General features: G+C 51.5%; 3 protein-coding genes across 4 annotated transcripts in view; all 3 read right to left on the reverse strand.

Moving 5' to 3' along the window:
• Nucleotides 1-22,951, reverse strand: part of LOC111082269 (octopamine receptor) — a 36,362-nt gene extending 13,411 nt beyond the window's left edge. Inside the window, exons 1-2 of the mRNA XM_041595524.1 lie at nucleotides 22,809-22,951; nucleotides 9,009-9,952 (exon numbers count right to left, since the gene is read on the reverse strand). Of these exons, the coding sequence (XP_041451458.1) occupies nucleotides 9,009-9,952; nucleotides 22,809-22,951 (1,087 nt within the window). The remainder of the gene's footprint in view (nucleotides 1-9,008; nucleotides 9,953-22,808) is intronic.
• LOC111082274 (mitochondrial import inner membrane translocase subunit Tim13) lies at nucleotides 6,293-6,822 on the reverse strand. Its single transcript, XM_022378459.2, has one exon. The coding sequence runs from the start codon at nucleotides 6,645-6,647 to the stop codon at nucleotides 6,297-6,299; it is 351 nt and encodes a 116-aa protein (XP_022234151.2). The 5' UTR covers nucleotides 6,648-6,822; the 3' UTR covers nucleotides 6,293-6,296.
• Nucleotides 22,952-24,018: 1,067 nt separating the features above from the next.
• LOC111082273 (cofilin/actin-depolymerizing factor homolog) lies at nucleotides 24,019-24,754 on the reverse strand. Of its 2 annotated transcripts, none has more exons than XM_022378456.2 (2): nucleotides 24,665-24,754; nucleotides 24,019-24,593 (listed from the first exon to the last, which is right to left on the reverse strand). In XM_022378456.2, the coding sequence occupies exon 2, from the start codon at nucleotides 24,586-24,588 to the stop codon at nucleotides 24,100-24,102; it is 489 nt and encodes a 162-aa protein (XP_022234148.2). In that variant the 5' UTR covers nucleotides 24,589-24,593; nucleotides 24,665-24,754; the 3' UTR covers nucleotides 24,019-24,099. The 2 variants fall into 2 exon arrangements, with proteins under 2 accessions (XP_022234148.2, XP_022234150.2); XM_022378458.2 differs by having other exon boundaries at nucleotides 24,019-24,605.
• Between the last annotated feature and the right edge of the window lie 486 nt (nucleotides 24,755-25,240).

A 25,240-nucleotide genomic window follows, 5' to 3' on the forward strand; every position in this document is an offset into this window, starting at 1 on the left:
GGCGAGTATGTCGCTCATCAGGATAATGTCGTATGTACCCGTACCCGTACCCGTACCCGTACCCGTATTCATTCTCGTACTCATCCTCGTGCTCGTCTTGCATATAAGTATGTGAGTAATATTAATTTCGCATTAAGGGCTGTCAAGGTGTCGCGGCTTGCCACAGGCAGACCACCCCAAAGGCAAAGGAAAAGTTCAGGCCAAGGGGAAAGCTAAGGCAAAGGCAAAGGGAAAGATAAGGCAAAGCCAAGGGCACAGCAACGCCAAAGCCAAAGCCAAAGGTAAGAGTTCAAAAATTTCCAAATGTGAAAAATGTAAAAAAATTGCGTCTCATTTGTATTCCCTTTGTGGCATGTGCCATGCGGCACAAACTCTGCGCTCCACTCAGCCCACCTTCCAGCACTGGGACGGACTCCTGCCTCACTCGCGCCACATTAATTCTGCCTCAAAGTATATTTCACTGCGGCAAATTCATTTCCCCCACACCCCACAGAACTCAGCATACAAATTACTCATACTGAAAGTATGCGTGGGGGAGGTGCACCTGTAGGCTGCCAGTGCGTAGGGGCGGGGAGGGGAGTGCGAGTCCAGCAAAAGGGAAGCAAGGAAATTCCACAAGAGGGACCACAGAGAGCTGTCTGTGCTCAGGGGGCCCGTGCTCTCTAAGGAGCTTTCGAATCAATTATATGACCAGCACAAGAAAAACACTTGACTCAGGTGAGTGCCGAGTGCAGAGTGCAGAGAGCAGAAAGTGCGAAGAGGAGAAATGCCATTTCCATGGCCCAGCCCATGCCCTTGGCCAAGTGGCGAATAACACTAAACGGGCGCTCGCTTGGGTCACACATTTATTAGGATCCCATTACCATTTTACACTTCACCTTTTTGCACTTTTGTGTGGGGGCGTATGCAAATGTGATGGGCATGCCACTGCCCCCCGCCCCCTGCCACTGCCCCCAGTCATTGTTTGCTGATGCAAACAAATTCAACTTTTCCGCAGCCAGAGAACGATTCCGGACGGCGCACAGCACACGGCCAATCAGTTCGATCAGTTAGTTTTGCCTTTGCCCCCTCTATTTGCAAAGGAAAGAAAAAATATTTAAATAATGGATAATCGATAGCCAATGTCCAATGTCCATTTTCCATTGTGCAATGTGTGGGTGTGGCTGTGGCTGTGGCTGTTTCGTCGCAGCAATAACTCTCGATAACTCTCGATAAGTTTTGCTTTTTGCAGCCATTTCTGAGTGGGTTTGGGGCAGGGCAGGGCAGGACAGTAAAGATAGCACCGATAGCATCTGCAATGAGAGACGCGGCAGAACAAACATATAAACATTCGTTCCCACCCCCACTCCCTGTTGCTGTTTGCCTGTTCCCGTTGTCAGCGACAACTCATCATTGGCTGAGCGAAGCTAATTGCATGCCACACATCGTACTACTGATCCACTGGGCCTCAGACTCGGGACGCGACGCGACGCGACGGCTCTGGCCTGTATGCTTTTTTTTCTCATTTTTCTGCAGGTAAGCTCCAAAATCCCCAATCCGACCCCACTGTAAGCGCCACGCGAGCACAAAGTTCGCACAAAAAAAATGATGATGGCTTTGGCTTTGGCTTTGGCAGTGGAAAAACAAATCTTGAAAATGTTTCATGTGGCACGGGGGCGGGTGGTGGGTTGGGGTTTGGCGGCTGGCTGCTCAAGTTCGTCGCATTTCCGTCTGGTTAACTCTGATTAAAAGGAGGCAACAAAGCCTCCACGACCCCACCCCACCCCGGTAGCAGGCCTACCACAAACGAAACAAACCCTTCAACCAGCAAGCAAAAACTAGGCCCATGTCCCCCATGGCATGGGCTCAGCACACAGAAAGTATCATCGGTACTTTGCAGCGGCAGCAGCAGCAGCGGCAGGAAGCTATCCAAGGCGGCTGGGCGTGGTCGCTGTTGCTCTTTGAGAAGAGCGTCTCTCTAGCTAACAGGTACAGCTCCTTCTAAAGCTCCTGCCTCAGTCCTTTCCTCAGCTAGTTCGAATATTCAATTTATTTTGGCGTGCGGATGATGATGGGGGAATGGGTGAGATGGGGCAGGTCCGACTGCCGCCCAAGTCAAATATACCGCTACCGTTTCGCTCTCTAGAGTCTAGAGGAGTTGAGTCTACAGTTACAGCGCAAAAATTGAGCTGAGCGCTGAGTGCTGAGCTGAGCGCTGAGCTCTGAGCCGAGTGAGTGAATGGCATGGCATGGCATGGCATGGCATGGCATGGCGCATGGGAGCGAGCGCCTCCTCGTGTTGCGCCCTCGTGTGGGTGTTATTTGAACAAGTGCGTGTGTGTGTGTGTGTGTGTGTGTGTGTGTGCGTGGGAGAAAGATGATGGGATGATGAACGTAAATAACATTTTTCATATTTCCCCCGCTCCTCCAAGCAACCCTCCGCCACGACCAACCACACACATCACATCACATCACATTTAAGGGGGAATATAGTTATATTTTTTTTTATTCCATTTCATTTTTCCACTTATGGCATTTGCTCTTAATGCAGCATTTACCTTGCCCCCACACACACACACACACACAGGCTCGATGTGGTGTGGTGTGTATGCACAACCTTGCTGCTTGTGTGTGCTGCTTGGGTCTCACTCATACGAGCCACAGCCAACACAGATCCCCTGAAGCAGCTGCACAAAGTGCAGGCTAGGCCCCAACCACCCCACTCACCAGCTGGCAACATCACGTCTCCGCCGTGGCTTGCCTTACCTTTTGCCTTGGTCTTTGCCTAATTAATGACTACAAGGACATTGCGCTGATTTTCGTATCCAAGAAGCGAACATCAAAACGAAAGAAAAGAAAGGAAAATAAAAGAAAAAGGAAAGCAGCACAAGGTAAGCCTCGCGATAGACGAAATTCAATTAATCATCAATTTGCTGAGCTGTCAGCTGTCCTGCTGGGCGGCGCAGCAGGAGGCCGGTTCAAGGCTGGCCACGGCTGGCTACGGGGCAACAAGTGCAGACACAGCTCCACAACTCACAGATTAAACGCGCAGCGAAATCCATGCAGGAGCTGCTCTCACAATTGGATTTTACGAATTCACAAATTTTTAGACTCCACGCGCAAAGTAATTGAATTGGCAGCTGAAACCAGTGGGACAGGAGACAGGGGACAGGGGACATGGAAAAAACTGATCTAAGAGTGGAGTGTGGAGTGTGGAGTGTGGAGTGTTGTGGCAGCAACAATTCATGGCAATGCCAATGGGCACGACTGCATAATTACAACAATAAATCAGTGGGGCGTGGCCCAGGTGTGAGTGTGTGTGGGAGTAGGAGTGGCAAAGGCATTGCACCCTGCCGTACCATCCACTGCTGCACCTTGACATGATGCCCCATAAATTGGGCTGACAGCTTGGCCAGCGCCCAGCGCCCAGTGACCAGTGACCAGTGACCAGCGATGACATTTATAAATTTACGAGCAAAACGATGCCATGCAACAGATGCGAGTCGACCGCTTTGGGGCACGTTGCTTGACTCAAGGCTAAGTGCGGGGGTGGAGGGTGGGGGTGCTGCCAATGTGTTTGTCTAACAAATTGCCATTTGTGTGTGTGGGTGTGTGTGTGTGTGTGTGTGGGTGGATGGTTGTGCGTCTCTCAAAGGAGGCGTTCAAGTTGTTTGCCTGCCATTGTTATTATGTTGTTAATAAGTTAGACGTGGGGCCCGTCCAAACCGTAATAAGAAATGCCATGTGCAGGCATCAGGCAGGCAGCAGTTCCGGCAGCCCCAGCCCCAGCCCCAAAAACAAACTTGCAGAAAGACAAACAGCAGCAGCCTCTAAGCGTCTGTGATGACTGAGTACTGTGCCGTGCTGGTAACTGGGTCGTGTGTGCTCCAAAGGCGGCACAGGCACAGGCACAGGAAACGGAAACAAGCCATGAAACTGCACACACACACACACATCATACACCATACCATACACCATACACACACCGGTACACGCATACGATAGGAGGAGGAGGAGGCAAGTGGGCGACGTGACTTGACGTTGCATAGTGGAAAGAATTTGCGAAAACATGGCAAGGCACAGGATTAGCAGCGACTATGCCACACAGTGATGCTGCAGCATACAGGCGGTATGCATGTGGGGCATGTGCCCCAAAGAGGCTTGGCTATGTTTTTTTATTGAGCATCAAAGCACCCAAAAGAAAAGTGCACAAGGACAGGGGAGCAGCTCAGTCGCATCTCGTCAAGTTTCGAGTAATACGCACTGAAAACGGAGGCTTAGCCGTGGCCTTATTCCAGGGCCAGAGCCGGAGCCGGAGCCAGAGTCTCTGCTGCTTGGCTTAGTGTGGGGTTAGCAAAATTCATCGGATCCTTGAGAAACTCTGCCTGACAGGAGGAGGCACAAATCGCTTCCCTCTGCCGCCTTCTTCTGATTCAAAAATGATGAGCAGATAATTAGAATGTCGTCTTGGATGCACTTTGATGGGAGCTACGCCCACGGACCCAAACATTTAACTATCCGCCCCAGCTGATAAGGATTTGTGACAGGTGTCAGGTGTCGGGAGTGTCGGGAGTGTCGGGAGCGTTGCTCATAAAGCTGCGACAACACAGCCCCAAACGAGGCAGGCAAATGGGACAACTTCCACAACTACAACAAGCCGAGTTCATCGAAACTATCTTCGCTGATCAATCTAGGGTTTATTCGGTGTACGGCCACAGCCACAGCTGAGGAGCACACATCCCTGGCAGATGAAGCCACGATGCCTGAAATTTATGTCTGCGAAGCGTGCTGGACCCACAGGGGCACATAGACATAGAGAGCGAGAGCGAGACTGTGTGTGCGTATGAAATCTCGGGTCAGTCATTGGCATTAAAGGTCTTTTAAGGAGCCCCCCATGTCCCCTTGGCACAGGGTAGCCCAGGCTGTGAGGGTCTAAATGGAGTGGGAGGGGGAGGCAGCGGAGTGTGTGTGTGGAGAGTGGAGAGTGGAGTGTTCATACTTAATCTTTGGAACCCTTGAAAAATCCATAATGACGGGCACACTCGGTCGTTAGTTGGGTCCCCTCACTCTGCGATTCAGAGATATGGACACTTGCCACACGCCATAAAGAGCGGGCTTTGCCTTTGGCTTTGGCGAGTGGCAACTGAGGACCTTCTGAGTCTGAGGGCCTGCGTGGGGCGGATGCGACCTTGACTTATGATTTAACCCATAAATAAGCGCGGAAATTGTGCGTAAAGTCAATGGAGAATGGAGGAGGGTGCAGAATGGAGGAGGAGGACAGTTTGCTTAAGTGGAAAATCGACGTGCAATCAAAATTATTAAATATGGTCAACAGATAGTTATGGGACCCCGCCCCCCTACCACACGCTACACGCCTTATGCAGGCACACTCCTCTCTGCCCATGTCTCCCCCCCCCTTATGAGCATCCTCCTTCGGCGCATAGGCCGTGTCCCTGTCCCTGTCCCTGTTCCTGTCAACGACGACAAAAGCTTATGTTACACGAGCCCGACTTTGGGCTGTCCAAAGTTTGCCTGAGTTTACGGAGAAGGCGCCACTTGAGGCGCGTGGAAGCGTGGCAAATTTGAAGCTTCTTTGGGCTCCAATCCTTTCATAAAGTTTGCTAATAAAATCCTTCATGTTTCAGCTGCAAGCAAAACTTTCCGGGGAAGCTTCACGGGAAAAAGGAGAGCTTGCAGCGAGCCAGAACATTTTCCAATTGCCGACTCCAACTACGAATCAAGTCTGCTCTTCCATGGCCTTTCCAGCTAACAATTGAAAACCCTTGCAGATATATCAGCCACTGCACATCCAGACTAGGTTCTCGGGTACGCATTACAACACACATTTTTAGTCTTAGTCTTTAGTTAAGTGTTGCACAGGGATGTGGTTACACTTTTCGGGTGCCTTCATTCGCCGACAGTGCGGACGAATCTTGGGTCGTGGCCGGACCTCAAATGCAATCGAATGAGCCATCGAATGGCCTCCTCCTCAATGTTTCACTGCCCCACACTTCCCTAGCACTGCAATGGCACTTGCTCCTCCCCTCACGGCTCTGGAGCAGAGTTATGTCGGAGTGGCAGCTCATCCGCCATATCTTCAGCATTCAAAGTGGTTAGCGTTGGTTCTTGTGTTAGCGGAGTCGCCTTGAAGTTCAAGGCTTGAACTGGCAGAGTCCCCATTCCCCCTCACGTTGCAGGAGCCCAAGCTGAAGAGCTGCACCGGAGGGTCCAGTGGAGAATCAATCAATCCACACCCAAAAGCACACGGCACACGGCAGATGCCAATACAATACAAGTCGAAGACACAAGTCTACAATTTATGCTTTTTTATTGTCCGAAAATGCGGCAGGGGCAGAAGCAGTGGCTGTGGCAGTGGCTGCAGCAGTGCCTTTGGCATTTGCTAGGCGGCGCTGCTGCTGGCGTTGCTTGCGCCGGAAGTATTGCTGCGACACCCGTTGGACCGTCAGCATGAACAGATCCGCGCAGTTGGAGAGGCAGGCCCGCTCGGTGGTGCTCAGCCTGGGGCCCGGCCGCACGATGCACGTTCTGAAGCAGCGATGCGTCATCTTTTGGATCAGCTCCTGGACATTGGCCAGCAGGATCTGTTGCCTAACACGTTTCAGTTGACTGGAGTCGGGCTGCTTCACCGTCTCCCTATTCGGCTCCATTTAATTTGCTTGCGGACTCCCGGCTGTCCGTCCCGCTAGAAACCTTCCAATATGCAACGACCGGATCGAGTGGCCTCCTCTGCATGAATACTTTCAGATTTTGAGAATCGGATTCGGATTCAGCGTCAAGCGGCATCTGTCCATTGTGGCACTTCCTTATACAAATCGAGAGCCTACTTGGTTTTGGTTCTCAATTAGTTTCGAGGAATGACACAAGTCAAGAGGGATACTTGGATATTTGATTCGATTGCGAATGTTTCGAGCTCATACAAGATTATTTATAGTAATTATAATTCTGGGTATTCGGACCCATTGTGCGGCAAAGAGTAAAGGGCATTCGCATACGAGCTATATGTTTATTTGTGAATGTGCGGCGGACAGTGTAAACATTCGTTTGGCGTCCCACTGGGGCGCTCAGCTGAGAGGGTGTCCAGTGACCGTCTCGAGGGCAGCGGCAGATGAAACGAATGCCTAGCTCTGCATATTCGGGGCACTCCGCGTATCTGCGGTAAGTGGAGCTCTCTTTGCATGTCCGTCGGAGGGATGTCCCAGAAATAGCCGACCTAACCACTAAAACACTAAAACTCAGAAATTTGGAATATTTTTTGGGTTTCAGCGTAGGATACTTGTAGGTCGCTATCAATAGCTTCGATACCCTGTATATAGTAAGTACTGTGCAGCTCCTCAAAATAGAAATTAGCCTCGGACTCCGCCTCCACCTCCACCTCCTTGTTGCTGTCAAATCTTTTTCCAGCGAGTAATTTTTTTCGAGTTTGGAAATAGAAAATAATCAGCCCATGCTTCATCCACAGTTATAACTCGTTATGGCTTTTATTTTTTCGACGCTGCTTTTGTTCTGAAGTCAGCCATCTGGCGCTTTGCTTTTCCATGTGCAGTTTTTCGGTGAACATGCGATGTGCAGCACTTTTTGAAATGCCCACACATTTAGCTAACTCAGGAACTTTCAATCGCCGATCATCCAATACACATTCTTTAATTTTTTCCACCACTTCTGATGCGGTCTCCTCGTTTGGTCGCCCACTACGATATTCGTGTATATATTCATATATATTCATATTCATCTCGCTTAAACTCTGCCACCCAATAGTTTATTGTTGTAAATTATTGTTTATTATTTTCCCCTAGGGTACAATCCAGCTCGACTTTAATTGGGTTGGACTAAGCCCTTTTAAATGAAAGTATTTAAACATAAGCTTTTATTAGTCGGATTTCCCTTTTTTAATCGGCTTTCGCTGGGACAGCCCTCGTAAATAAATAGTTCCTGTGTATCTATGTACATGTCGGATCATATTAGTATGCTCTGAGTGCACTTCGGTCTGTCTGTTACTTGGAAATACGCCATGGGATTGTTCTCAGTGTATAATCACTGTTGCCTTTGCCTTTGTATTTCTCTCCTTGTTGTGTGTCTCATTGCCTTAATCGACTTACAGTTGCACTTGTCGTCTGTCCAATGCGAGAGAGAGAGAGAGAGAGAGAGTGTGTGTGTGCAATGGAGTTACTCGCTCAGAGGGGATCAAAGGAGCGAGATAATGAGAGCGTGTTCCTCTGCAATGCTCAGAGTGGGTGAAACAGAGAAAGAGAATAATGGTACCAACAGCAGCGCCGCTTAGCAAATGCCACAGCCACAGCCACTGCTTCTGCCCCTGTCTCTGCCCCATTTTCGGACAATAAATAATAAAAAAAAAGCATAAATTGTAGACTTGTGTCTTCGACTTGTCATCTGCCGTGTGCCGTGTGCTTTTGGGTTGATTGATTCTCCATCACAAAACAGAAATGCAAAATGTCGAGCCGCAACACCACTGGACCCGCGTTGCAGCTCTTCAGCTTGGGCTCCTGCAACGTGAGGCGGCGACTCCGCTAACACAAGAACCAACGCTAACCACTTTGAATACTGAAGATATGGCGGATGAGCTGCCACTCCGACACAACTCTGCTCCAGAGCCGTGAGGGGAGGAGCAAGTGCCATTGCAGTGCTAGGGAAGTGTGGGGCAGTGAAACATTGAGGGGAGGCCATTCGTGGCCATTCGATTGCATTTGGGTCCGGCCACGACCCAAGTTCGTCCCCTGTCGGCGAATGAAGGCACCCAAAAGTGTAACCACATCCCTGTGCAACACTTAAACTAAGACCAAAAATGTGTGTTGTAATGCGTACCCGAGAACCTAGTCTGGATGTGCAGTGGCTGATATGTCTGCAAGGGTTCTCGAATGTCCCTTCGAAGGGTAATGGGTTGCTGGGGCTCCTGATTTGATTCGGAGTGGGAAATATTAGCACAGGCCCGACACACTTTACATTTATTTGTCGTTAGGCTCTAGCATAATTAGCCAAAGGGCTGCACTTACCCTGGGCAAACTGGATGAGCTTGCAGAGGAACTCGCCGAAGATGAAATGCCGCAGCAGGGTGCCCACGAGGGTGACGGGCATGCAGAAGACGCCCAGCAGGATGTCCGAGATGGCCAGGTTGAGCAGAAAGACGTTGGTGATGGTGCGCATGCGACGGTTCTGCACCAGGGTGAGCACCACCAGCAGATTGCCCACGACGGCACACAGCAGGATGATCGAGTAGCAGGGTATCACCCAGATGGGCACATCCGCACTCACTCTCGCCACTCCCACCCGGCTGCTGTGGTTGCTGCTGGACGGGGCCGCTGTGCCAGTGGCTACCACAGTGGACAGTGTGCTAGCCAGCAGGCCGAGCCCGGTCCGGGCGCCAAGGTCCGCCTCCAGAGCAAGCTCCAATCCATTGCCGCTGTAGTTGTAGTTGTACAACAGATCGGTGCCACTGATGCTAACTTCTTGCTCAGCAATCCCGCTGCCACTGCCACTGCCATTGCCACTGCCGATGCTCCAGCCAACGCCAAAGGCTCCCGGGGAGGCGCCCCCGTAGAGCTGCTGTGCCGCATAGCTGCCATTGAGCTGGAGTACTGCGTCCGTGGCCAGCGGGGCAAGCGCGGACAGCAGCTGGCGCAGATAGCGGTAGAAGGTGCCAATCGTGAGGCTGTCCCTCGGATCGCCGCGGATCCTACCTGGCTGATCACCTGAATCGGCTGTCACTTGCAGCACTCGTGCAGCAATCGCACTCGCGACGCGACACTGAAACTGAAACTGGACACCGAACGAAGCGCAAAGCACGCAAGAAAAACAAGAAAAAAATTGGTGTGTGTGTGTGTGTGGGGGGAATCTCCAAGAACGGACACAGAGCTCACGTTGCGCGGCGTGTCTCGTGCCTCGTAACCTTCGTGGAGCACTGACACTGACACTGTCAGTCGTCAATCGTTGGCGCCTTCTGTGGCATTGGCATCGGTAGCGGCAGCGGCATCGGCATCGGCATCGGGAACCGCAACATGTTGGCCATGCGACGGCGTCTGCGGCCAACTCACCACAGCCACGGGGCAACATGTTGCCAAAGGACTTGTTGCTATGGCCAGCGACCTTTTGGTCCTCTGGTGGGACGACCTGCTGCTCGATTTTCGGCCGCAAGGACTGGCCAGATCTTGCCCACAACTGACATTTGCCAACTGCAGCCGTCAATTGTCATTCATGGAGTACAGTACAGTACACCGGCCCGTTCTTTGCATACATCTCTGTCAGGGTAAACGACGAATGATTAAGACCCCTACAATGTTTGGCAATCAGTGGGCTTTGACATTCGCAGATGAATAATTTGCATGTCCCCCTGGGGACTGAGAGTCTCTCTCTCTCTCTCAGTCTCTCTCTCAGTCTCAGTCTCAGTTTTGGTTCTGGTTCTGCTTTTTGTTCTGCTTCTGGTTCTGTTTCTGTTTCTGTTTATGGTTCTGTTTATGGTTCTGCGTCTGTGACTGTGCCGCTTCCTTCCGCTCTCCGGCAGAGCATAGCAGAACATTATCATAATCAGTGCTTGGTTGGGGAAGGAAGCTTGGGCAAAGACTGGTGGTAGTGGGGGGAAAGGAAGCAGGCCACATTTGTCAACTTAATTAGCGCCGTGCCAACGGAGGAGCTGACTTCCACTCGCTTACACCTTTGGCTCATTATTTAAAGACCGTTTTTCTTTTTGTTTTGTGTTTGCCCACCGACACCTTTCGGCACGGCTTTCGGTGGCTTTATAAATCACACAGCAACTCGAGGAGAGGAGAGTGTACAAGGGGGGACAGAGTACCGAAGCATCCAAAAGCTGAAACTGAAGTCGCTGCCTAGGTGAAAGTAAGAGTGAAAATTGCGGTACACAAGTTTCAGCCGTGTGCAGTCTGCCACAGAACCAAATATGTTTATTTGGTTCCCCTAGAAACTCCACAGAACTATTCCCAGATGAAGTTTTGCTGCGCCGTTTGCAGTTGCTACTTACACACCATGTGGCTGTGATTAACCGTTACTTTTGTTCCAGAACAAAGCACAGAACAGAACAGCACAAAGCAGAACAGAACAGAGCAGAGCAGAGCAGTGTCTTTTTACGCCTCTTTATGCTCGTTGATCGCTTGGAAATGCGCCGCTCGCAGGTAGCGCAGCGTGCACGGCACGAGACCCGACCCGACCCTCCGCAAAGCTGAGAGAGAGTCATTCACGCGCTCTCTCAGAGAGCGAAGAACTAGAGATGGAACTATTGTGATGCTTGACTCTGTCGTGAGCTTAACTACACTTTAAGTTCGAAGTGCTTCAGGAGTGAAGTGGGTGAGATGCGTGGCAGCCTAATGAGAAGTCAACTCCGCGGGCCGTACATAAATGGGTTCATTCCGTTTCGTGATCATTACATGGTAAGGCAGCCTCCGGCTCTAGCCGAAGTTTGTGGATGCTTCTGGTGTTGCTGTTGCTGTTTTTTTGCTGCCTAAATTGATTAATTCAATTTGACTCTTGTGGGGGCCGCGAAAGACAAACTTTGTTGCGAATATAAATAATGCCACAGCATTAATTAAAGTTGCCCAGCATTCGGGCCCCGAGCCAGCGCAATTGGGTTGTTTGCTGCTGGGCTTGGGGTTTGGGGTTTGGGTTTTGGGTTTTGGGGGTTTGAACTCGGGTCGCCAACGCGCGGCACACGGCACACGGCACACGGACTCCATTTATTTATTTACTTTGGGCTTTAATTAATTTTAATTATTGTATTTGCATTTGTTATGGCCGCCTGTCCGTCTGATGCTTGTTTTCGTTGTTTTAAACTTTATGGGGGAGTAATTCCCGGCCATTTCATTCCGATTCATTTCCAACTTCCCCCCCTCAATGTTAATGCAATTCAGATTCAGATTCAGGTGGCCGAAAATTATACTGGCTGGCTGTCGTTTAATGGCATCATGCCAGACGGACATACGGACGGACGAACGGACAGACGAACGAACGGACGAACGAACGGACGAACGAACAGACGAACGAACGGACGAACGAACGGACGAACGAACGGACGTAAGATATTCAACAACGCAGAAACAGAAGCAGAAACAGATACACAGATAGCTCGTACCACTAATAACGGGGAGCATCATCAGATACTCTCTGAATGCGTAATGAGGCCGATTGTGAATGCCATTGAATAATGAATTAATCGCCCACGCCCACCCCCACACCACCCCACCCCAGCCCAGCTGCTCGTGTTCCCGTGAATCCAAAGGCATTTATTAACGCTGGTTGTGGGTGGGTGGGGGGTTGACTACTGTCGTCACACTGCACTCCCGGACAGGCTTGGAAAATATTACAAAAAAAAAAATATAGTTTAACTTTGTCTTTGTCTCTGGCTGAAAGTGAGTGGAAATTCATTTGCCCCAAGAGTTTGCACACATCCCCCACCAGCCCCACCATTGCCTTGTGACGAGTGTGTTGGCAAACGACAAAAGTTTTTGGCTTGGACAAAGCTGAAGTTAAAGCCTAAAGTTTCGTCTTTGGAGAGTGCCAAAGGTCTCGTCTTCGGCCTGGCCTTCGTTTCGTTTTGTTTTGTTTCGCCTGACTGCCACTCAGAAGCGCATAAATTGCTGACAAGCTGCGATGCAGGACTACGTTAACGGTGCGAGGATAGCACGCAAGGATGGGTCATAAAAACTGTAAAGTGTTCGCTCAGTTGTAGGCGAATGCTGCCACTCGCTACGAGCAACTAGTCGTAGTCTCCTACTCGTACTCGCCTACTCGCCTACTCGTACTCGCCTACTCGTACTGCTACTCCTACTCGTACTGCTACTCCTTCTCCTTCTTCTACACGAGTAGGACCTTCTCCGCTACTACAAAAAACACGCGACCATAATTAGACTAAAAATGGCCTTAAAGATGCTCGGGAATTGTTGTCCTGCTTCCGGGATAAAAACAAAAGCGGGAGGGGCAGGGGCAGGGGCTGGTCCCAACGCTTTTCCGCTCTTCCGCTTCGAGCACAGACCCAGGAGCTTCGATGCGTAGCCCTCTGCTTGGCCCTCTGCTTGGGTCACCGTTCTTGTCGGCTATGTCGGCTATGTCGGCGTGTGTAGCCGTGGCATCTGCGTCTCTATGTCCTGCTGCTTAGCATCACAATCAGCATTAGCAGTGGACGCAGGCCAAATGCAGCTTGCTTAGGGACACAGGCACTGGCACTGGCACACCCACTGGGGAGATAATTATGGGGAAATGCTTTGGATTTTCTCGGGGCACAAATGGATATTAAATTTTTGCTGCTGGCTCCGGCTAATGGAGTGCCCATCTGTGTGCCCTGGGCCTGTCCTTGGAGCGGTGAAGCGGTGGAAAAGGTGGGACTCCAAGGTGTTTGCTGGTGCTCGAAAAGGTTTGCCAAAAGGGAAGCGGAAAGGAGAAGGAGAAGGCGAAGGAGGAGATGCGAAGCTGCGAGCTGCGTAAATGACTTGCCATTTTCATTTGGCTTTTAAAATAAATATCATTAGGTAGTTAATTTTATATTTGCGCTGAGAAGTAATTAGGTTTACCGTTAACCGTTTAGGCCGAGTCCCAAGTCAATATCTCGGACACGGTGAGTGAACGAAACACCTGGACTCTGGTCTGAGCCACTGTGGCTGCTGCTCTATGATGGGCTCTCTGGGATAAGCTGTGCCCCGTTTTGGCTGCCAGACACAGCATCAGCGCCTAAGCCGCACTCTGATTCGGTGGCTAGACTCACGGCGAGGCTGCCGTGGAGCCTGTGGAGAGGCATCTTGTGTCGCGGCGCCGCCTTTTTGGGTTTTTAGCTTTTGGTTTATTGACTTGAGCGAAAATCCTTTCCACGGCGAAGCCCAAAAACTTTTATTTGACTTTTTCCACTGTTTTTTTTCATTGCTGTTGTTGTTGTTCTTTTTCTTGTTCTTGTTGCCCTGCTCTCCACCCACTGGCAATATTTTGTGAGCATTTGGTCCTTGTTGCTGCCTTGCTGCTGCTGTTAATGCTGTTGCTCTAAACTCAAATTACGTTGAAATGAGCAATCTTTGAGCATCTTTGTTTTCGTACTTTCATCCTGTTCCTTCTTGCCTTTTTTGCCCTCTCTTTTGTTTGGAGGCGATAGCGCTAAACACATAAATCGAGTCAGCCCGAACTGAAAACCCAGTCCCAGTCCCAGTCCCAGTCCCAGGCAATTCTCTTGAATCCGCTCGAGGTGAAGCCAACAGCCAGAAACAGAAGCAGAAACAGAAGCAGAAGCAGAAACAGAAGCAACCACTTACTTAGCCAGTTAATTAGCTGCGCTGCCCCCTGCGATTGATTGGAAACATGGCCAAGGGCTAGCCGCAGCCGAAATGGCAATGGCAATTGGTAAAGGTAAAAAGGGCGATAGGGTCGGTGCCCGGTAGCCCGGTAGAATTCCTGGTGGCTGGCCTATGCAAATACCAGCAGAGGGCACCAGGGCCAGCAGCTGGGAGCAACTGGGAGCAACTTTTTGGGTAAATAACAACGTAAACAGCTCAATCAATGATTACACTTTATCCGGATTAGATGAAGATGGAGATGGGGCTGGAGCTGGAGATGGGGCTGGGGCTGGAGCTGGGAGATGGTGTGGCCGAAGGGGCACGTTTAATAATTCAAAACATCTGGCAACTGGCAATTGGTTGGCCTGTTTGGCCTGCTCAAATATGGATGAGATGGCAATGGCAATGGCAATGGCATCGCATCGAATCCAAATGGAATAAAATGCTGCAGGTGTAGGGATATTAATTGAGCAATCAGCCAGAAGACCACAAGAATTGTGGCAGCCAGGAGTGGCAGCAATCGTTTAGTTTGATTTCTGGCTACGAATATAAATTGTTCGCCCCTCAGCCCTGCTGATTGCTAAAAATAAAAGCCAGTCCGAGCCGGAATCATGTATTAATAACTGCGACAAGGCCTGCCCCGCCCCGCCCTGCCACCCATTTGTAAAGTGTTTTCTTTGTCTCGGGGCTGCTAAGGCTGTGTCCAGGATGTTTTTCTTTTTCCTCTCTTTAGAATGATTAATATTTGTGCACGTCCCCACGAATCAGAACAGAACCGAACCGAACCGAACAGAGCAGAATGCTGGGGGAGGAGAGCAGCCCATTCCGATTCCGATTCTGATTCCGATTCTGATTCTGATTCTGAAACCGATCGGCTTGTGGGGGCCCTGGGGCTGGCTTTAGAGTCCCCTATTGCCCATTTGCCCAAACCATTTGGCAGGCGGGGCACGTTTGCTGGCTTACACACACACAAACACACAAGAACACGTCTTACACACACACACATACAGTGACACAGTGACGAGTCCGACTGTGTTTGCTTGGGCTTGGGCTTGGTGGGAGGGGGGGAAACGGAGCCCTTTTAAATTGACGTTGCGCATCCGCCCCGTTTGCCCGACACGCATTCGAAATCTTTATGAATGGGTGCCACGGCGCTCAATTGGCTGGCTGGCTGGCACAGTGGCACAGCATCGAGTGACTGGAAACCTGTATGTATGTATGTATGTATGTATGTGTTAATGCTGGGCGGTTGGTTGTTGCATCTGCCCTCTGGCTTGGGGGCATTCCCCACGGATATCCACACGCAAATGAAGACGGATTAGTCAGCCCCACTGTGCCGTGCCGTGCCCACTGTGCGCGGCCATGTGTGATGGCAGTCATTTGCATTTGGGCTTCATATTTTGGTAAAAAATTACAATGTGTGCGACATGTTGCCGAAATAAATCAAAACAAGCCAAGCCGCTGGTCTCTCAGCCTCTCAGTCTCTCAGTCTCTCAGCCTCCCAGCCGCCCACCCCATCTTCGTCTCCGCCTCCCGTAGCTAAATTATGCGTTGCCTCTGATTTGTTTCCATTAACTTGAAGCCTGCCTCGCTCCAGCCAAATGTCATAAATTTCGGCTTGAAATTAATGAAAAAGCAAGCAATTTATGCGACCGAAGGCCGCCCGCTCTGATGAAGAGCCACCCATGAAAATGGATGTGGCGTGTGGTTGGGTTGTCGTTGCCGTTGTCGTTGCCTAGCTGCTTGGATCATGCGGCGGGCGCAAAAGACAAAAGCAGAAGCCCATTCAAGTGTCACCTGGAGAAATGAAAGCCCATCAAAGGCCGTAACGAATCAGCCGTAATGTAACCCAAACAACAAAACAAACAAAACAAAACAAAAAACAAACAAAAAACAAACAAACGACAGCCATTTCACGAGTATCATCGAAGGGTGCAGTGCGTGGAATTTAATTTTGATTGATGACAACGCAATAATGCTACGTACGGGTATAAATTACCCCTGGCTGATTGGCTGATTGGCTGCCTGGCTGCCTGGCTGCCTGGCTGTAGCTGTAGCTGTGGGTATTATCTGCTGTTGCATTGCCTGTTCGCCGCTTCACAGTCGCCTCCCTGTCGGTCATAAGCTGCCATAAGGGATCAACCCTCTCAGCAGTGGATAGTCGCAGATGCCTGCACCTCTGACAGACGCAATCGAATATCAAGTATCCGCAACGTGATGCGCGACACGGGGCAGGGCTTGGGGGGCACACAATTATGCAATGATAATAATTATATTTATTAATTATTAATTATATTATAATTATACTGTCTCTGGAGGGGAAGAGCTGCGTAAGAACATTTGTAATCCAAGGGTCCAAGAGCTGGGCGCTGTCAAGGAGCTCCTGGCGACTGCAGCTGCAACTGGAGCTGCTCTCCTTTTCCCTTAATGCGATGAGTGTGTGGAGGGTGGAGTGTGGAGTGTGGAGTGTTGCCAACAGACTCGTACTTGCCCAACGATTTGCCGTTTTGCCACACCCGCGCCAACAGCCACAGTAACTGTCAGACCCACACCTTGCAGCCCACCCACCACCCAGCACCCACAGCTCCTGGAAAGTGCATTGCAATTTCCTTTGACACTGTGTTGACACTCGCAGGCATTGTTGCTGTTGTTTCCTCTGCTGCACATCCACATCCAATATGTCGAGTGTCGAGTGACGAGCTGGAAGAAGAAGCCAAAGTAGAAGCCAAAGTAGAAGCCAAAGACGAAGACGAAGCCAAAGACGAAGACGAAGCCGAAGCCTGCTGCATCATTTGCAAGTCTCTTCCGGCTTTTGTTTGCGATTCGATTCATAGCTTTTTTGCTTCAACTTTCAAGCTAAAAATAAACTCGTTCGATGGCAAAACAAAAAAGCGACAAAGGCGAAGGCGAAGGCGATGGCAAAGTCAAAGGCGAAGCCAAAGGAGACAGCAGACGACAGGAGATGGAACACACGGCACGGCTACGTAGCTGAAACAAACAAGGAGTGGGTGGCAGCCCCCACCCAGCGCCAACCCATCGTTATCCGCGTTATCGCTGCTATTATCCAAATGCGAGGCACATTCTGCATACTCTTTCAGTCTGTTTCGCGCACACATCCAGATCCACATCCACATCCAGGGGAAATCATAAGTACGGATTACAATGGACTGACAGGCGGAAGGAACGAAATGGAGTGCTGGAGGAGGCCTTCGGCACAGAGCGGAGTGAACGAAGCAACGGAGCATGGCCCGAGAGGCAAGCGAAATATTTGGCAACATTAAATTAATGTATGTACATAAAAAGCAAAATAAAACTTTGACCAAGCCTCCGCCAACGTCTTTGGGCTGCCGCTGCCGCTGCCGCCCCCTTCACATCTCTAGGCGCCGCCTGCTTGCATCTCTCTGGCAGCGGCTTATCAATGTTTAAACAGTGCTGCATAAGCACAGGCAGAGGAGACAGCAGCACCAACAGCAGCACCGACGACAGGCACAACAACGACCCAGCAGCAGCAGCAGGAGGAGCAGCAGGAGGAGCAGCAGGAGGAGCAGGAGCAGCAGCAGGAGGAGGCAGACATCAACAACGGGAAGAAACTTATATCTTTTTAAGACGCAATTTTATTATAATTCCGGCTGTTCGTTTTCGCAACGAGAAGTGAAGTGAGCGAACACGTGTTGTCAGTGCCATTCCCCACGCCACAGGGGGAGGAGATAAAGGGGCAGATGGAGGGACAGGAGCAGGAGCAGAACACATACTGATATGAGAATCACTCCCCACAATGGCTCACTTGGAATGGCGGCTCTGCAGGGATACACTTGCCACACTTGCCACACATCGACCGTAGGCCTGGGCGCAGCAGGTGCCACGATTTCTGCTCTGTGGCACAGACAAAAGCTCAACCTTTGACGGCTCAACCTCTCTCTCTCTGTGGTGACTGCTGAACGATTACACTTGTAGCATCCACGCCAAGCCATGCCAGCTGGGAGGGCATCATAGCTCCTAGCTGTTGGCTGTTGGCTGCTTGCTAGTTGCTCTGGTTGGGTGGCCATTTCCATGCCATCAAAAGCGACTGCAACTAAGACAAATCCGCTTTTAATTAATGAGCATATCGGACTTTGTGTCCGCTCGCCAGTGGCCTCTGAACTAATTAGCGGTCGCTTTTGCTTTTGCTTTCGCTTTGGCTATGGCTATGGCTATGGCTATGGCTATGGCTATGGCTATGGCGACCTTCGCGCCCGCCCGCACTCTGCGCATTTGCTGAAGAGGAAATTTCAATGGGCGAATTTTAGGGGCTGAATTCTTCTACTTTTAATCGCCATTTGATTGACTTTGAGTTGCTTTTTTGTCTGCATGTGGCATGCCTGCTGCTGCAGCTTGTGCCGCCTGATTTGAGCAGTGCAAAAGTGAGCTGAGATGTGCCAGAAAGAGGAGTCTGCCTTATGGATTGCCCCTGCCCACAGTCTCTGGGCGGGCATTGATACGATTACAAGTACAAGTACGAGTACGAGTGGGAGTGGGAGTGGGAGTAGAAGTACTCGTGAGTATATTCATAGACACTGCACTCGGAGAGCCTCTGCCACTGGCGGCTTAGTTTCGTGCGTATAATTAAATCTGTAAGCGGCTTATGTGGCTTCCTTCTGTGCAGGCAATTGGTAGGCCAGGCCAGGCCAGGCCAGGCCACTTGGCACGTGTCGCCAACGCAGTTCCTCCACTCACTGCCGGGCAGGCAGGCGACACTTGACTCGAAGATGCCTGCCGCCTGCCGCCAGCCTGAGATTTGTGATTCCCTTTTTCGGTGGTGCCCCCCAGCCAGCCAGCCAGCCAGCCAGCCAGCAAAGTTAATTAGATGTTGACTCCCTGCTAATTGAAGACAGCCACGCTGCCACTGCCTGCCCTCTGCTCCCAGCCCCCAGCCCTCGTGTGTGTGTGGCCACATGCCACACAGCATGTGTGTGTGTGTGTGTGTGATGAAGATGTTTGCTGGAACGCAAGGAAGCCCAGCCCATTCAGGCTGGCAATTTGTAGAATTTTAATTAAATTCCCTTTTAAAATAATCGCATTCCTCGGGCAGGGCAGGGCAGGTCAGGGCAGGGCAGGGCAGGGAAGCCTGTCGTCCCAATATTGTCTCAATATAAATGACAGATCAAACTACTTCATAAGAGCACCCACTGCTGCAGCGACTCACCCCTGCCTCCGCCTGCTCGGCTGCTCCACGGTTTCTGCTCCACGGTTTCTGCCCCATTGCCGTCGCATTTCGCGTTCAATTGCGTTTTGGGATTTGAGTGGCGCCAACGCACACTCAACGCAGCGTGGCACAACGCTTCAAGTGCAGCGTAGATCATGACTGGCGGGACTACGGGACGACACTCAATTGCCGTCAGGGGTTCGGTTCGGTTCGGTTCGGTTGGGTTCGGTTTGGTTGGGTGGGGGTCAGGCCATTACACGTCCACAAAGCATTACTCAAATGGCTCTGGCAATGATAGTTCACTTTGCCAGCACGGAGGCACGAACTCCGCTTAGTTCCCGCACCCTGCACCCTGCACCCACCGTTTGGCTTGACTTGAGCTGGAGTTCCCCTGCTCCGTGGCTCATTAATCTTGTGTGATGATCCTCATGTAAATGTGGCCAAAGCCACCTCCCTGCCACCCTGCCACCCTGCCACCCTGCCGTCATCCTGCTCGTCACCTCCGTCACGGAGCTCCATTTGATGTGCGCTTTAATTGCTTCATGCAATTGCTGCATGGCCTGCCAGCAGCCAGCAGCCAGCAGCCACGGGCTGTCGGGTTCATTGGGTTCCCTGGGGGTCAGCGCTGGCTCGAGCCCGGCCCGGCCAAACAAAATCTAAATACTAAGCAATCACAATTTCTACCCAATTGAGCCTGCGGTGCAGGGCTTGGGCTTGGGCTTGGGCTTGACTAGTGGGCAGACCCCTGGGGGGCCTGGGGGGCCTGGGGGGCGGCACAGCGCCACTGCCACAGACAGTTTGCTGACCCACAAGGCGAGCCATGGCCCCGAATACCGAATGGGATATGGATGGGATGTGTGTGTGTGTGTGTGGTTCAGGGACCCTTTGGCCCTCGAGCTCTTGCTCGCATCTCAGCTTACATGTGAGAGAAGTGGCAAGGGGCAGGGGCAGGGGCAGGGGCCGTTGGATACTCAATTTAAAAATGGAACCCTGAATAGGCAGCATATTAAATATTTAAGCGTCAAGCCATAAAAATGCCAATTTTTGCAAATATAAATGAACTTTTTTAGCCCACGCAAACTGCCATATGGCACACACACCCCCCCCCTCCCCCGCCCACTATCCGCCACCGCCAGCTCCTCCTTTGCCCCATATCTAAGGCAGGGGAAGGCCAGCTTGGAGTTGGATTCAGTTTTTGGACGTGGGCTTTGGGCTGTGGGCTGTGGTTTTTACTCTGCGGTTTTCTTTGCTCTGCTCTGCTCTGCTCTTGAGTGCTCCACACATTGCTTTGCAATTCAAATTAATCTGGAAACGGAGTCCCGTCCGGGCTGCGGTGTCTGCGCCTTGGACATGCCGTTGTCTGGCAGTTGGCAGACCGAGTCCCAACCATCCACAGCTGCCCGAATTCTTTGTTTCCACCTCAAACATTCATCTGTGAGTGTGTGCCAGCGCCCCGAAGTGTGCATCATGTTCAAATAAAAAGGGAAACAGCTCGCAGCTGGCTGGGCTGGGCTGGGCTGGCCTGTCATGCCTGCCACACATTTTGCATACACTTAGCAAAAAAAACACACTGACACTGACAGGACATGGCAGGACTCGCTTCGCTGGATAAGAGCCGATCGATAGGGCGCCCCCGCCCCTTGAAGCCTCACCGATCGCCAAGTGGATGGCAAATGGCAAATGGCAAAATGCAGTCGCAACAGTCGCAACAGTCGCAACAGTCGCTCATCGTAGCTGCAGCTGCAGCTGCGTAGATGCCACTGGGTGGTGGGAGCTTCAGCCACTGCGTCACTGCCACCGTAGTTCTCGTAATCCTCAGCGAGGTAAACAAAAACCTACAACGGAATTGCATAAGACCCCAGCCCAGACATATTCTGGCGCTCTGGCCTTGATCCTTGGCGGCAGCAGGCAGCCTGCCAGGGAGTCAGAGGGAGCCCAGCAACCTTCAACCCAGCCAACCCTTGCCACAGCAACAGAAAAACAGAAAAACAGAAAAACAGACGCTGCTTTTTTTTATGTGAGCTTGCGGGCAGCTATCTATTTGTGCCAGGGCCAGCACAGCACACTGGTATTTGGGGCCCATCATTAGCTGGCCAGTTCCAGCCAGCAACCAGGCATGCCTTCAGCTGTTGTGGCAACCTATGGCCGGAGCCGGAGCTGCCACATTGGACACGCACGCTACCTGCCAGCGGGGCACATCCGATATGGCATGGGAAATCGATTGGGCACGCTTCGTCGCATCTCGCGACGTCAACACAATAATAACAGGAACAGGAACAGAAACGGAACGGAAACGCAGTGCGGATGATGCCACACGGGGCACACAGAGCTGACTGCGGATCGATTGGCTTAATGAATTCAATTTCATAAGCACAACGAGCATAATTAAATGGAGCATGGCACAGGCGCCCCTCCAGCGCCCCTCCATCAGCCTCCACCCTTCAGCGCAGCCCACTGGAATGCGCGACTTTTGAGGCATCCGGGCAGGCGACAGCTGCCACGGCTTTGGCCATCGTCTAAGCCGCTTACACGGCAATGCTTGGGCAAGCGTGCCGCAAATTTTGTAACGGGTATGGGGCTGGCTGATGGCTGATGGCTGGGCAAAACTTTTGCCCATTGACAGACGCATTTCGAGTTAAATCGACGTCGTTTTGGTTGCTGCTGCTGCCGCTGCTGCTGCTGCTGCTGCTGGGGGCAGCTAATTACTTGTCAACATGATGTAGAAACTCGCCGAGGCGAATCCCGTAACGACACTGGCTCATAGCAACGACTGCGCACCAGTTCAGCGTGGGCGTGGGCGTGGGCGGGGGCGGGGGGGACTAAGGACTTTGGCACGTAAAACCATCACCGCTTTGCATGCCAGCGGGACGGGGGCAGAGGCTGGGACAGGGCCAGGGGCAGACTTCGCACACTTGAAGCTTCATTTCCGTTGAGGGTCAAAGGTAAATTCATTTCCGCATAGTCCGCACTGCCATCACTCCGCCCGTCGCACCGCAGCCACCTCAGCACCTCAGCACCGACAGCTAGTCGCTAGTCGCAGACGAGTGACGGGAATTGAGGCAGGGATTGCGGTGGTGCAGGGTGCAGGGTGTTGGTGGTGGGCCGATACCCGTAATCCATCTCAGGGCAAACTACTTGCCGCAGCCGCAACTACGAGTGTTCCTGCTGCAAATACAACAACAACAACAACAAAATTGCCAGCATTTTAATTTTCCACTAGATTTGCGTGGATTTTTCTGTTGCCAGTTTCCGTTTCAGCTGCAGCTGCAGCTCAGATTTGGATTTGTTTTGGTTTTTTTTTTCATTCGGTTTGCTTTGATTTCGCTGCTCTGCTTAAGGATGGGTGCCAGCACAGCCCCAGCTCCTGTCCCAGCTCCAGTCCCAGCTCCAGTCCCAGCTCCAGTCCCAGCTCCAGTCCCAGCTCCAGTCCCAGTCCAGTGGTATGCCCGAATTTATGGCTGGCATCGCATCTCGTTGAGGCATTTTTATCTTTCATTTGCGTTTCATTTCGGGGACCTTGTCCCCCGTACCAATAGCAGTGGCAGTCCCTGTGGCACTCCCTGTACCAGTGCCCGTTCCACACTCTCAGCCCCCGTCGTCTGACCAAAGTGTTATCAGCGTTGTGTCGCTTCTGCTGCTTCTACTTGCTGGCATTTTATATTCCTCCATGACATACGAGTACGGGTACGGGGACGGGTACGGGTACGGGTACGGACTTGTATGATGAATATTCGTGGCGTTGCCAAGCGACCGTTTGGGTTGGGTTTTTATTTTCTGGCCGACAATAAAATAAACCCACCCACTCGCACACCCACACTCACACACCCTGAGGCAAGGTCTATCATCGATGTGGTCAATCAACCAAAACGAACTTGCGAGTATTTGCATTTGCATTTTCATTTTCATCTGCCAAGTGGCAGTGCACTTGCCGAGCTGCACTCTGGGTCCCGTTCCGTCCCTATGCGTGGACGAAGCTAAAGATGACGTGCTGCTCCTCGCTGCTCCTCGCTGCTCGTCAATTTGATTAATATCAGACTTTTTGCCAAATGATATGGAAAGCCGCGTGGCAGAGGAGCCTGCCTGCAACTTGCTCGTGATTTATGGGCGAGATAAAAAAGTCTGAATGCCGCCGCCGCCGCCGCCTAACTTTGCCCTTGCGCCAACTAAGCCAAAGTATTTTTAGCAGGCTCGGCACGGCACGGCACAGCGCGGCACACAGATAATGAGCAGAGAAGAGAAGAGCAGAGCAGAGCGGAGCAGAGGAAGTGAGAGGACAAAACAAATTACAGATGATACTCTTGGCTCTTGGCTCTTGGCTGCTGGCTGTTGGCTGTTGGCTGCTGGCTGTTGGCTTGGAAAGCGTCAAGAGGCATCCCATCCATATGCCAAATGGGCTCATTAGATGCTAAGGAAAATCAAATTAAATCAAGGCCCTGTGGCGACGGCGGTGGGGGGAGCGAGGCTTGAGCTTCGACTGGAGCCCGAGGATGAGACGTAGAAAATCAGTTGCTGGCCAAGGCACAAACATAAAGATAAGGCGAACCAGAGTCCATTGGAAGCAGAACGAATTCGAATATTTAAATATATTTGTGAGCTCATGCCAAGCTGCTCCTCGTTGGTGGCCTGCCACTCGGTGGGACCACCCTAGTCCCTGTCCAGGGCCCGCAGCTGCAACTCGACGGCTGCGCGGCTCACATCGTCCGGACTGTTGGCCTGGATGAACTTCTGTATGCCGATAAAGAAACGCATAATGCTCGAAATGGAACTCGAGTAGATCATCTTATCCCTGACGGATGCCTGCGCCGGACACCACAGGAACAGTATCAGCTTCTGCTTGTGGCTGGACTTGTCCATTTGCTTGAACTGATGCTCGTATTCGTAGTCGTAGATCGCAAAGCGGCACTGACCCGCTCCCGCTCCCACTGCCGCTCCCACTGCCGCTCCCACTGCCTTGCCCTCGCCCAGCAGGTCGGCGAGAAAGTCATCGTAGCTGGCCGCACGATTACCCAGCGCATCCACACTGATCTCACAGTCCTGTTGCACGGCCAGAGTGGCGTAGCGATGCTTCCTCTGTGTTCTGATCTCCTCGTAGATGCGCTTGGCGGCCCGCGTCAAATGAATGCCGGTATCCATTTTGTCTGCGGCCAGAACTTTTATATATTTATCTATTTATATATTTATATATTTATATTTGGTGTGTTTCACTCACCTTGTATGCTGCGTGTTCTATGCTTAATTTATACTGGCTTACGATCTCTGAGTTTGAGTCCAAAACTAGAGGCAACTACGACTCGCCAGATGTGCTGGGAGTTTGTGGGTTTAGGGATTCGAAGGGCAGAGGCAACTGCTGCCAAGGAATGGGAACTGAAGCTGCAGTTAGTTTTATTTTTATTTATATTTTGCTGCTTCCCCTGCTGCTGCTGCTCCCCCTGCTGCTGCTCCCCCTGCTGCTGCTGCCATATCCTTTGGCATTCCATTGAGCCGCAGCTGCGGTGTCCGGAATTGCTCGCTGCCTAATCAAATAGACATCGCTTTTTATACATAAAGTAAATGTTTGCAAGTGCAGCCACGCATCCCAGCATCCCAGCATCCAAGCACATCCTCTGCAGTGGCAAGTGGCAAGTGGCAAGCGGCAAGCGGCGCGTGTTTGTGCATGCAAATCTGCTAAATGCTTGCCGCCCCGCCGCCGCTGTGTGGCAGGGCTGTGTGGCAGGGCTTCTGCATGCAGCCTTGTGGGTCGCTTAATGCAGCATTTTGTTACGGCGGCTGCACAGAGTGCCGCATG

Source organism: Drosophila obscura, unplaced genomic scaffold, assembly GCF_018151105.1.
Source record: "Drosophila obscura isolate BZ-5 IFL unplaced genomic scaffold, ASM1815110v1 contig_73, whole genome shotgun sequence".
Lineage (NCBI taxonomy): Eukaryota > Metazoa > Arthropoda > Insecta > Diptera > Drosophilidae > Drosophila > Drosophila obscura.

Excerpts from the sequence above, each read along its gene's own strand:
- LOC111082274 (XM_022378459.2), bottom strand. The coding sequence starts at position 6,647 with ATGGAGCCGAATAGGGAGACGGTGAAGCAGCCCGACTCCAGTCAACTG.
- LOC111082273 (XM_022378456.2), bottom strand. The coding sequence starts at position 24,588 with ATGGATACCGGCATTCATTTGACGCGGGCCGCCAAGCGCATCTACGAG.